This window comes from Eimeria maxima, genomic scaffold (assembly GCF_000499605.1).
Source record: "Eimeria maxima Weybridge genomic scaffold, Emw_scaff1102, whole genome shotgun sequence".
NCBI lineage: Eukaryota > Apicomplexa > Conoidasida > Eucoccidiorida > Eimeriidae > Eimeria > Eimeria maxima.
This window is the reverse complement of record NW_013564127.1, coordinates 1-12,027: the sequence shown is the minus strand read 5'-3', so window position 1 is coordinate 12,027 and position 12,027 is coordinate 1. Positions and strand designations below refer to the sequence as shown.

Sequence of the window (12,027 nt, the reverse complement as noted above, 5' to 3'; positions counted from 1 at the left end):
TATATATATATATATATATATATATATACGTATACATACATATACATACACGGTGCATGTATATAAATACATAAGAGTGTATATTTTGTGTTGTATGTATGCACACCAGGTTAGGTAATTTAAGTGCGGTGACGGTATGTGAGCGTTTGGGTGTAAGCGGGCCTAAAGACACGACGAAGCTGCAACAGGCAAAAGAAGAGACATATAAAAAAGGTTTTTATGAGGGTATAATGTTGAAGGGTCCTTTTGCAGGGAAGACAGTATCTGCAGCAAAACCCCAGGTGCAGCAGCATCTGCTGCAGCAGCAGCTGGGGTGCATGTACTGGGAACCAGAGAAACAGGTTGTTGCTCGCAGCGGCGATGCATGTGTTGTGGGACTGCTGCCTCAGTGGTTCCTTGTGTATGGACAGCAGCAATGGAGGCAGCAGGTTGAAGAATATATTTCATCTCCTCTCTTTAACACTTATAACCCTCAAGCCCTTCATCAATTCTCCTTTGTTCTCTCTTGGCTACAAGAATGGGCATGCAGCAGAAGCTATGGATTAGGCACCTTCTTACCATGGACAGAAGACACAGACACACCTGTCCTTATTGAAAGTCTTAGCGACTCTACTGTATACATGGCATACTACACTGTCGCACACCTCATACAGGTACCAAACCCTAAACCATAAGAACCCTAAGAACCCTAAACCCTAAATCCTAAAAATCCTGAAAACCCTGAAAATCCTAAACCATTAACACTCTTAACCGTAGAAAGCCTAAACCCGAAAAGACCTAAACCCTAAACCCTAGGCCCTAGATGGTACACTCAACTTGTATTGGTGAGTCAGGTGTCTCTTTTATTCGTGTTTACCATTTCTTCGTCTTCTCGTTTGCTGCGTAGGGAGGAGACCTTTATGGGGACACCCCAGGTCCCCTAGGTCTAAAACCCTCAGATTTAACCGAGGGTTTCTTTGATTATATCTTCCTCTTGACGGACACACCTCCTAAGGATACCAATGTGTCATTAGAACACCTTAACGTACGCTTCTGCTGCTGCTGCTGCTGTTGCGCCTTCTGTTGCTGCTGCGGCTTCTGCTGCTGTTGCTGCTGCAAATAGTGTCCATGCTGCTGCTGTGCTGCCAGTGTTGCTCTCCTGCTGATGTTGTTGTTCCCGTTGCTGCTGTAGTGGAGGCCGCTGCTATTAGTTCTGCGTCTATTCTGTGTCTTGTGTATGTCCTTCTGCACCCAATAAATGGTAAATAAATAATTAAGAAATTAATTAATATCCATTTGCCTGTTTGCACATAGTAGATATATTGTTTGATAAATAAATCAGTAGACCTAAATTATTTAATATTCATTCAAATCCCTCTAATTGTGTGTTGTTTCACCTCAGTTGCTGCGTAATGAATTTTCGTATTGGTATCCTCTTGATTTAAGAGTTAGCGGCAAAGATTTAATCTTTAATCATCTTACTTTCTCTCTTTATACACATGCAGCTATTTGGAAACAGCGCCAAGACCTATGGCCAAGGTACGTCCATCTGTTACTGCTGCTCCTGCTGCTGCTGCTACTGATGATGATGCTGATGCGAGCGGTGTGGTGTTAGTCTGCTGCTGCTGCTGCTGCTGCTGCTGCACCTGCTCTCGAGGTTTCTGATGTTGCTGTTTCAACCTGTTCTTGCTATTGCTGCTGCTATTGCTGCTGCTATTGCTTCTACTATTGCTGCTTCTACTGCAATTGCTACTGCTGCTACTGATGATGATGCGGTTGCTGTTGGTGTTTGCATTGTATTTTAGATCATTTGCTTGCAATGGAATGGTGTTGGTTGACGCGGAGAAGATGAGTAAGAGTACAGGGAATTTCTTAACATTGGAGGAATCAATCAAATTGTTCTCCGCTGATGCAACACGCATTGCCTTCGCGGATGCAGGCAAGCAACAGGCTGCTGCCGCTGTTGTTGTTGCTGCTGTTGCTGCTGCGGCAGGCAACACTCACATACTGCTGCTGGTGGTGCTGCTGTGGCTGCAAGCCAAACCCACATGCTGCTGCTGCAGGTGCTGCCTGCATGCATTGTGTTTGATGCATATTTAGTTTTTTGCATGCAGGCGATTCTTTGGATGACGCTAACTTCCAGCGAGAAACTGCTAACAGTGCAGTGACTCGACTTTTCCTCCTTAAGAACTTAGCCTTAGATTTCGTTGAAAACAAACTTGATCTAAGAGAAGGTAAACCCTTGAAAACCCTAAACCCTAAATGTTAATAGCATAAAGAATTTCTACACTGACTGACTTCGTTGGATATGCACTTGAACACTTTCACTACACAAACCGTCACCCGCAAAGATAAACCCTGAGGACCGAAACTTAAACCGTCAACACCAAACGCTAAACTCTCAGCCCCAAACCGTCCTAAACCTGTAGGGATCGTCACATCTAAGATGTGCATCGCAGCGAACGTTTAGGCTCCGAACATGGAACGCTTCTCTCTGCGCCCGCGAAACCTCGCATTTAGCCTTTGTGGTTGCGTCATTTAGGGTGTATTGTTTAGAGTTTAGGGTTTCGGTGGTGTGTGTGCAGGCCCGTTCACGGCGGCGGACGAGCTGTTCCTTAATGAAATAGGGCTGTGCGTTCGCTCTGCTGCTGCTGCATACGACGCGTTGCAGTATAGAGAGGCTTTGAAAGCTGCCTTCTATGAACTCGCCATAAAGAGGGACCTATACAGACAGCTGGTGGACAAGGAGAAAATGCACAAAGACCTCGTCAAAAAGTGGCTTCGTGCGCAAGGGTTTATGCTTTAGGGTTTAGGATTTAGGGCTTAGGGTTTGCGGGGTTGGGGGCAGCCAACTCGGCGCATGTCCGCAGTCCATCATTCGCCCCAGGGACGCTGTTCAAACGATGCAAGTTTGAATTGCGTTGGGGTAGGGTCTAACTAGGGTTTACGGTTTAGGGTGTAGGGTTTGTGTTGTGTTGCGTGGGGGTTTGCTTCAGAGGTTCAAGCTGTCATCTTGTCGCCCATTGCCCCCCACATAAGTGAATATCTATGGAGCTTTGTACTAAAGGAAAAGGGTTTAGTGGTTGATGCGGAGTGGCCTTCAATTCCCTATGACGCTGTCCTCCACCGGTAAACCTTAACCCTAAACGCGGTGCACGAAGCCCGAAAGAAGCCTGGATTGAACGTTAGAACTAGGATGACAGGGGGAGTCTATGGTTTAGGGTTTAGGGTCTAATGCTTGTGTTTTGGGGGCGGTTGTGGCATAGGAAGTTCCAAATTTTATTCACCTGCGTCGAAGACTTCCGGAGGGCAAAGGAAAAGACACTCCAGGCAGCAGCAGGAGGCAGAAAGAAGGGCAAGCAGCAGCAGCAGCAGCAACCGCAGCAACAGCCGCAGCTGACGCATGCGGTTGTATATATCGCTAAGTGAGCCACCAGCACTACCCTCAGCAGCAGCATTGGAAGCAAGGCCGACAGCAGCATTAGCAAGTGCAGAAGCAGCATGAGCAAAATGGTGGTGTGTTCTCCGGTGTGTTATCTCTGTCTCCTTTTTCTTGCTGCTGGTTGTCTCCGTGCTGCTGTAGGGAGTACAACCCGCTGCAGCAAAAGGTTTTGAAGGTTTTGCAGCAAATACCCCTGCAGCAAAACCCTCAGGGGCAGATGGAAGCGCCTGCAGATTTTATGAATCATCTTAAAAGTGCTCCTGAGCTGCAAGACTTAAACCCTAACCAGAAAAAGGAGGCCATGGCCTTCGCCTCTTATCAAATGCGGGTACGCTCCCCCTAAACCCTAAACCCTAAACGAAGGTTTTGACACGTGAAAGGACAACCGACAGTCCAATAGCAGACCCTCTCGTGCCACGTGTCGCTCTCTCGATTTTTCAGTGTTTAAGGTCTAGGGTATAGGGTTTAGACCTAGGCTTTAGAATTTAGGGTTTGGTGTTGCGTATCAGGACGAGCTGAAGGCTTGCGGGCCATCAGCTCTGAATCTGCAGCTGCCTTTTAGCGAAGAGGAGTTGTTCAAGACCCACGAAAAGTTCTTGTTGAGCGCTTTGGATCTTTCCTGTGAGTCGGGGGAGGCGAGGGTTTAGGGTTTACATTCGATGATTTAAGGGCCGGATGGGTTGGGGTCTAGGGTAGTTTACAATGGAGGGTTTAACACAACAGAGGAGTCTGGGGTTGGGGTTTAGGACTTGCACTCGAGGGTCTAACACAGCATCCGGTGGCAGTGAGGGAGGGTTTAGGGTTTTCTAGGGTTTAGGGTTGAGAGTTTAGGGTTTGGGGTTTATGTGTTGCAGCTATTGAACTACGAAACAGCGAAGAACCGAGCCCCATTGACACCACAAACTGCCGTTTGCTGGCCAAGCCCGCACGGCCTTCGATTTTCTTTACGTCTGCCTAACTTTCCCCGTCAACGCTGTTTTAGGGTCTAGCAGTTTGAATCGGGGGCTGTTGAGGGGTTAGGGTTTTGTTAAGATTTTAGCAGCTGACAGCACCCAACACCTTCTACACATCGGGCCCGTAACCACAAAAGCCTCAAAGCCTAATCCCCAGGGGTTTGGGGCTCGAGGGTTTTGCCCTAAGGTTTAGTCCTAGATTGTTTTGAGGTCTAGGGGGAAGCGCTAAATGCCGGTCCAGAGGTTTTGTTTCTGTTGACGTGACTTCTTAAACCGTAAACCGTAAACCCTAAACTCACAACTTGAAGCTTAAGTTTCCTTAGGACGAGTTCCTTCAGATGTCTTCTGAAGTTCCTTTTGAGGCGTGAGGGTTTGGGATAAACCCTAAGGGTTTAGGATTTAGGGTGGAGAGTTTGAGGGGATTACCCTCTGCGCTGCGCGGCTTCTAGGGGAATGTTGCATGCTGCACTTCGTTTTTTAACGGATCGGTTTTGACCGCAACCTCTGCTGCTAACGCTGCTCCTGCTGCTGCGTTTGCTGCTGAGAACGGCTGCAGCTGAAGGTAGCTGTTTACCCGTCTGTCTCTTCCTGGGTGTCTTCTTGGCCGCCTCTTGCTGCTGCAGGGGCAGCCTGCAGCGCAGAGCCCTCAGTGCGCCTGCGTTGCTGCTCTCGAGCAGCAGCAGCAGCTGCAGCAGCAGCAGTGGAGCGGCGAGGCGCCATGCTGGCACGTCCAGGCCCACCCAGAATTGTGGCTCGTTGGCTTCTCAGTGCAGCAGTAGCAGCAGCAGCAGCAGCTGCTGCTGCTGCGCTTTCTTTGCTTCCTCTTGAGGCCGTGGCGAGGGACTTGCGGGCGGCGGCGGCCGCTGCTGCTGCCACTGCTGCTGCCTCCCTGCCCTGCTCAGTGAAAGCTAGCGACTTGCGAGCTACTGCAGCAGCAGCTGCTGCTGCTACTGCTGCTGCCTCCCTGTCTTGCGATGTTGCTGCTAAGGATTTTCGCCCTACTGATGTCGAGGCAGATCGCCCCTTAGCTACTTGCTGCAGTAGCAGCTCTTCTTGCCGCAGCAGCAGCAGTTGCTGCTGCTCTATCTGTTCCTGCTGGAGCAGCTCGAGTTGCTGCTGCAGCAGTTGTTGCTGCACGGTGGCCCTTTGGGACTGCCTGCGCCCCAGGGGGTCTGCAACTCCGTCTTCCTCAGCGTCTGCAGCAGCAGCAGCTTCAGCTGCAGCAGCAGCAGCAGCCCCTGTTGCGGCAGCAGCGGCAGCAGCAGAACCTGGGCCGACTAGGATGATGTTGTACCTTAGGGACCAAGCAGAAATGGTTGCTGCCAAGTATGAAGCCAAGGCCAGCAGGTACATGCCTAGCTGGACTGCAGCAACAACAAGTTGCTGCTCCAGCACAATCTGCTGCTCTTCCGCCTCAGCAGACTCGAAAGGATCTAAAGCAGCAATATCTGCCTTTACTGCCTTTACGCTATACACCGCAAAAACAACCCAAAGCAGCTGCAGCACCGTCAGCAGCCCCGCAAACGCCGCATACACCCCAGCGCCGCGCCAGTCTGCAACAACAACAACCGACAGCAGTAGCAGTGGCAGAAGTAGTAGCAGTAGCAGGAAAGATGGAGCCTCCATTGCTGGGATGCTAGCTCCGCAGCAGCAACAAGAGGAGGCATATCGTTATCAGCGGCAACAGCAGCAAATTTGAACCCACTCAGGCAGCTAGCCAGAGCAACAGAGCGCAGAAGCAACTATATCTATTACAAAGACAGCAGCAGCTGCAGCGATTAGTAGTAGCAGCAGCCACTAGCACCCATACAAACTAGCTAGCAGCAACAGCAACGGTAAAGCTGCAGCAGGCCGCAATAGAAACAGCCGCTGGAAGAAGTGGCTGTTTGTACTGTACTACAGCTGGCAATAGCAGCAGCAGCAGTACCAACAACAGCAGCAGCACCACCAACAGCACCATCAGTATCACCAACCGCTGTAACAGTAGTAATAGCACAATCGGCAGCATCGGCAACATCAGCAGCAGCAGGAGCAGCAAGTTTCTAACCCCTGTGGATAGCGGCGGATGCCCCAAAGTATGCAATAGCAGCAACACAAATGATCTCGATAGCAGCAGCAGCAAAATCGACAGCAGATTCTGCTGCAACAAGAGATAAAACAAACAAAACAAAAGAAAGGAAAAGGCACCAAATAACACAAAATAAACAACAACGTCGTGATGATCGTAAACGAGAAGGCTCGCGTATCCAAGCCTTGGGTACTGGCAGCACGCTTGCGGCGGCGGCGGCTGCTGCTGCTGCCGCTGCTGCAGAGGAGGTGGAAGAGGAGGTGGAAGAGGATGAACCATTAGAAGGCAACAATGCAAATGAGTCCTCATTCTTAGGCTCTGGAGGCACAAACACCACTGTAGGCTTTCCCGCTGGTGCTGCTTTTGCTGCCTCTGCTGTCTCTGCTGCAGCAGCAGCAGCTAGATGGCTAAAGGATGTAGCAGACTGGCGAGTCAGAGGCCTCAAGGGAGGCCCCCCTGGGTCTTCTCCGCTATTGGACGGCTCCATGGCAAGACTCCATGCAACCTCGAAACCCTAAACCCTAAATCCTTGAATCCCCACCCGAGCAAGGTATATAGGCAAAAGAAAAGCTAAAAGCCTAAACCCTAGTCTATACATTCCTCCTCTCTAAAGAAACTTAACCAGCTGATGGTTTCAACGGCAGCGGCGAGCGAGCGCCGCTCCCAACGGCGGAGTCTGTCCTATATCAAAAACATAAACCATAAACCTTAAACCCCTGCCTTTGCCTATGAAGAGTAATTCAATGAAGAAGGAAAACTAAATTCATAAGGAGAAATCCATCGTAATAACCGGCTCGGGGCTTCCTGATCGTTTGGAGTCCCCACGAGGAAGTCACACACGGCGAACCCTAAACACTAGACCGTAAACACTAAACCCTAAGTTAAAATCCTAAACTAGGGGAATAACAACAAATAGGGGTTTCGCAGTTGACTAAACGGAAGTCCATACTACTGGCATGCAACGTCAGAAACGAAGTGACCCTAAACCCTTAAACCCTAGATCTTGCCCACAAACCCTCTTATTAATATACCCTTTCCCTTCATATTTTTTTATAATTTTAAACATTCACTTTTATTTTAAAGATCCAAATGTTAGGCAGCCGCAGCCGCAGGAAAAACCGGAAGCCCTCTGTTTGCTTTGCAGAAGACAGTAAACCCTACAAAACACCAAGCCCTTGACCCTAACTTGAACCCTTTAGAGCGTCGCTACCCAAAAGCCCTAAGCCATAAACCCTAAACACGCTTGAAGCTAGAAGGTGTTGCCTCCACCTCAAGGTGCGAAGACGTGCGAGTGTTCTTGAGGGTGGCTGGGCGTTAGAGCGATATCGCTAAACCCTAAACCCTAAACCCCAAGCCCTAAACCCTGCTAGCATACTTGTGCAAATAAAGACATATTCCAAATAGGATGAAAGATGGGGTTTGGTGTTGTCGGGTGGAATTACGCAGAAATGTGTATACGATTGTATACGTGTGTGTAGTTGAAATTATTAGGGTTTAGGGTTTAGGGTTAATGTAAGGTTTAGGGTTTGATGCGTGTGCATGTAAACTCAAAGATAAGATCTGCATTTGGAGGTATAGCTGGTGGTGCTCCTCTTTTACCATACGCAAGATGACTAGGTATAAAGACTTTTCTTGTTTCTCCTACTTGACACCCAATAATACCTAATTCAAGTCCTTTTATTATTTCATTTCCTCCTATCATAAATTGTAGCCTCCCTCTATCAAACCCTTTTTTATTTTTTGCTAAGACGCCTCTATATTCAATGTTAACAATATTCCCCTTGCTGCACCGTAAGCCATCAGCCCGCCCGCTTAGCCGCAGCACCGTATATTCAACCCCACTAGGAAGTCTGTACACGTCCCCTACCTGCACCTGCTGCTGCTGCTGCTGCTGTTGCTGTGGCTTCTGCTGCTGCTGACTTTGTTGTTTCTGCTGCTGTTGCTGTTGCTGTTTCTGCTGCTGCTGCTGAGGAGGAGCATTCTGCGACAGGGAAGGAGGACGTTGCTGCGGCTTGTGCTGCTTCTGTCCTGTTAGCTGCTCTGCAAGAGAAGGAATGCTTTCTGTCTCCTTAGCTAATTGAAGAGACAAACCACCACCTTTCTGCTGCTGCTGCTGCTGGTGCTGCTGCTTGAGAAGTTTCTGCTGTCTGTACACCTTCTCGTCCACGAGCTCAGGGGCGTCATCGTCTGCATCCGCCTGAGCCTTCCGCTTCCTGCTGCTGCTGCTGCAGTCGCTGGAGTCGTGGCTGCAGCAGCTGCAGGGATCCTCATACGGGACAAGAGCTCCGGCTAGCTGCACCGCCCAGTTGCTGCTGCTGCTGCCTGCTGCTGCTTCTACCCAAAACTCGGCGTCTTCCTGGGCCACAAACAACAGCAGCAGGGGATAAAAACCCTTTTATTTAAAAGGCATTAAAAACGTTTATATTTATAAATAAATACATATACATATATTTAACTTCTGCCTATAATTACACATAAATATAAAGTGTTTCTAACTAATACATCGGCATGCACCTGAAAAACAAAGAGGCGGCACGAGCAGCTGCACACACACCCCAAGCAAATACGCAAAAGCAGCAGCAGAAGCAGCAGCAACAGCAGCAGCATCAACAGACCGAGATAAGCAATTTGAGGGGTTGTCTAAACTCGTTGATCTTAGCAATGGGAGTCCTCAAGCCCGCCGTCTGCATCATTAAGATCCACGTTGGGGCATGCTGCTGCTGCTGCTTCTTGTGCTGCTGTTCCTGCTGCTGCTTCTTTTGTTGCTGCTGATTCTTTTTATGCTGTTTCTGTTGCTCCAAATAGAACGGGCAGACAGGGACTGCAACCGCCAAGTGCAGACGGCCTTCCTCGGATCGATACTGGAGGCGACCCCCGCCCAGGGTTAACAACCCACCTGCAGCAGCAGCAACAGCAACAACACAAACAGCAGCAACAGATAAAAGTCTCCCAACTACTTATGACGTAAGTTAAAATTTCGTGCTGTGAGCGCCCGTGCAGCGAAACCGCCACTAAACAGCAGCAGCAGCAGCGGCGGCGGCGGCGGCAGCAGCAGCAAACTGAGCAAACCTTACCCCAGAAGGACATTCTGGATAATGATCTTAAGATGGTTAACTCCGATCTTAAAGAAGGTAAGGGTTTGGGGTTTGCAGCCAAAGATGAGGGTTTAGGGTTTGCAGGGAAACGACCTCAGCGGAGGGGCCCCAGGCAAACGAAGCTAATGAGGGTTTAGGGTTTAGGGTTTTGTTTTTATTAGGAAGAAAAAGATAAAACCCTCATTTTACGGTCTAGGGTTTGGATGAGGAATTAAGGTTTGCAGGCAAGGCCAATACTCTCGAGACACGTGCGCTGCATGCGGCCCCAAGGAGGGTTTAGGGTTTAGGGTTTAGGGTTTTGGGTCTCGCAATTTCAATAAAAAAGCTAAAGATAACTCGTAGATTTTTATATCCTCTCCAGGGCAAGTGCAGCCGCTGCAGCAGCAGGCAGCAGGAGCAGCAGCAGCAGCGAAACTGGGGGGCCCCACACACGACTCACTTTGCTGCTGCTGCAGCACTGTGTAGTATATTGAGTATTCTCCCGCTGTATGTACACCTGAAGACCCTTAAGAAGCTTCGGTCTCTCCTGTATCTGCAGCAGTTTCTGCTGCTGTTGCGGCAGTCGCCGCTGCTGCTACTTCTGCTGAGGACCCGCAGCAAATGAGCGCTCCTGCTGCAGCTGCCGGCTGCGTAGCAGCAGCTGGAGCAGCAGCAGGAACAGCCACTAGAAAGCCCATGACAGCAGCAGCTGCAGCGGTAGCTGCAGCAGCATCTAGCAAGAGGGCAACAGCTAGAGCAGCAGCAGCAGCAGCAGCAGCAGCAGAGGCAGCTAGCCGAAGCAATGCCATTAGCGGCAGCAGCAGCAGCAGCAGCAGGCCTTCCTATAGTTTTTACTTCCTGACTGGCTGCCGCAGCCAGCTGCTACTACACCGTAGCACAAACATCAGTAGCAGCAGCAGCAGCGTCGGCGGCAGCAAGTACTTCCGTTGTCTCTTTAGCACTGCAACGGAGAGTGAGCAGGAGCCCCAACAGCAGCAGGCGCAGCAGTCGCAGCAGCGGGAAGCAGCAGCAGAAGCAACACCTGCTGCTGCCAGCGGCTTGGCGACGGATTCTTTGCCGACTTTGACGCCACTGCCCGACCAGCAGCAGCAACAGCAACAGCAGCAGCAGCAGCAAGAGCCGTATATATATGACGCAGAAGAGGAGGTGTTAACTGATGAGCAGCGGCAAGAGAAAGAAAATTTAATTAAAATATTGACAAAGAAGTTAGCAGGACCTCTAGCTGATGAGAACGGGAACGTTCCCACTGGTAAACCCTAAACCCTAAACCCTACCCTAAACCCTAGACCCTAGACCCTAAACCCTAAACCCTAAAGTTATTGTAGAGTGCCAGTACATATTGCAACTTGCTATCCTCTCCAGGTTAGTGGCTGTCGTTCATCCTGTTCTCCTTTTGTATACCGCTAAGGGTTTAGGGTTTAGGGTTTGTGTACAGGAGCAGCTCGTCCTGTGGCTATAGAGGTGGATGGTCCTTCGCATTTTTATAGCGGGACAGAAATTTATACAGCTTATACAAAATTAAAACACCGATTATTAACAAGAATGGGGTTTAAGGTTCTTCATGTTCCTTATTTTGAATGGAGAAGACTTAGGTCCGAAACCCTAAACCCTAAACCCTAAACCCTAATTTGAATATGGCTTATACATAACTACACCCAACACAACGCACAGTGTTTGTCACGATGACAAGTAACACCAGCATGATTGGTAGCGTTTCCTAGCACCCTTAGTGGTTTAGGGTTTAGGGTTTGTGGTTGTGTACAGAGGGCAGAAGGAGAGAGAAGATTACATGAAGAGAAAGCTGCAAGAAGAACCAACAGAATGGCTAGACCCTCAAGATGAGGCCTTCTATAACCAAAGGATGGGGGTAAGGGTTTAGGGTTTAGGGTTTAGGGTTTTGGTGCGTTTCTAAGACTGATGGAAATTAGAGAAAACGTTTTCGGGTTTAGGGTGCTTCCTTTAAGACGGACGGCAAGAAAAGGGTTTAGGGCTTAGGGTTTCCGTGCTGGCTGCTGTGTCCTGTCAACAGCTGCTGCAGCAGCAATACCAACAAGAACTAGAACGAAATAATCCGCAGCAGCAACAGCAGCAGGATGGGACCCCGACTCCGCCTATCCAGCAGCAACCCTCGTCTCCACAGCAGCAACAGGAGCAGCAGCCATGGCAGCAGCAGCAGCCGTGGCAGCAAAACCAGCAGCAACCAACGCAGTGGCAGCAACAGCAATCACCACAACAGCAGCAGCAACAGTGGCAGCAGCAGCAGCAGCCGCAGCAGTGGCAGCAACAGCAGCAGCCACCACAATGGCAGCAGCAGCCACCACCACAGTGGCAGCAACAACAGCAACCGTCACGGTTGCAGCAGCAACCACCGCCACAATGGCAGCAACAACAGCCACCCCAGTGGCAGCAGCAGCAACAGCCACAGTGGCGGCAGCAGCAGCAGCCACAGTGGCAGCAGCAGCAGCCACAGTGGCAGCAGCAGCCACCAGT

The 12,027-nt window shown here is 49.9% G+C and overlaps 3 protein-coding genes across 3 annotated transcripts; 2 read left to right on the top strand and 1 right to left on the bottom strand.

Annotated features, from left to right (window-relative positions):
• Positions 1–1,509: 1,509 nt before the first annotated feature.
• EMWEY_00048570 (hypothetical protein) lies at positions 1,510–4,379 on the top strand (the record flags this gene model as incomplete). The annotated part of the gene is made up of 9 exons (XM_013479391.1): positions 1,510–1,589; positions 1,785–1,831; positions 2,094–2,213; positions 2,565–2,762; positions 2,976–3,108; positions 3,246–3,404; positions 3,563–3,749; positions 3,931–4,042; positions 4,276–4,379. 9 exons carry the CDS (start codon positions 1,510–1,512, stop codon positions 4,377–4,379), a joined length of 1,140 nt encoding a protein of 379 aa, XP_013334845.1.
• Positions 4,380–4,944: 565 nt separating this feature from the next.
• Positions 4,945–9,529, bottom strand: EMWEY_00048560 (FK506-binding nuclear protein, putative; the record flags this gene model as incomplete). The annotated part of the gene is made up of 7 exons (XM_013479390.1): positions 4,945–5,927; positions 6,422–6,514; positions 7,039–7,123; positions 7,513–7,599; positions 8,310–8,798; positions 9,058–9,338; positions 9,517–9,529. 7 exons carry the CDS (start codon positions 9,527–9,529, stop codon positions 4,945–4,947), a joined length of 2,031 nt encoding a protein of 676 aa, XP_013334844.1.
• Positions 9,530–9,548: 19 nt separating this feature from the next.
• EMWEY_00048550 (hypothetical protein, conserved) lies at positions 9,549–12,026 on the top strand (the record flags this gene model as incomplete). The annotated part of the gene is made up of 5 exons (XM_013479389.1): positions 9,549–9,573; positions 10,100–10,786; positions 10,973–11,129; positions 11,302–11,404; positions 11,567–12,026. Coding segments are annotated over 5 exons (1,432 nt in total), but the record flags the coding sequence as incomplete, so codon positions are not given.
• Position 12,027: the final 1 nt, after the last annotated feature.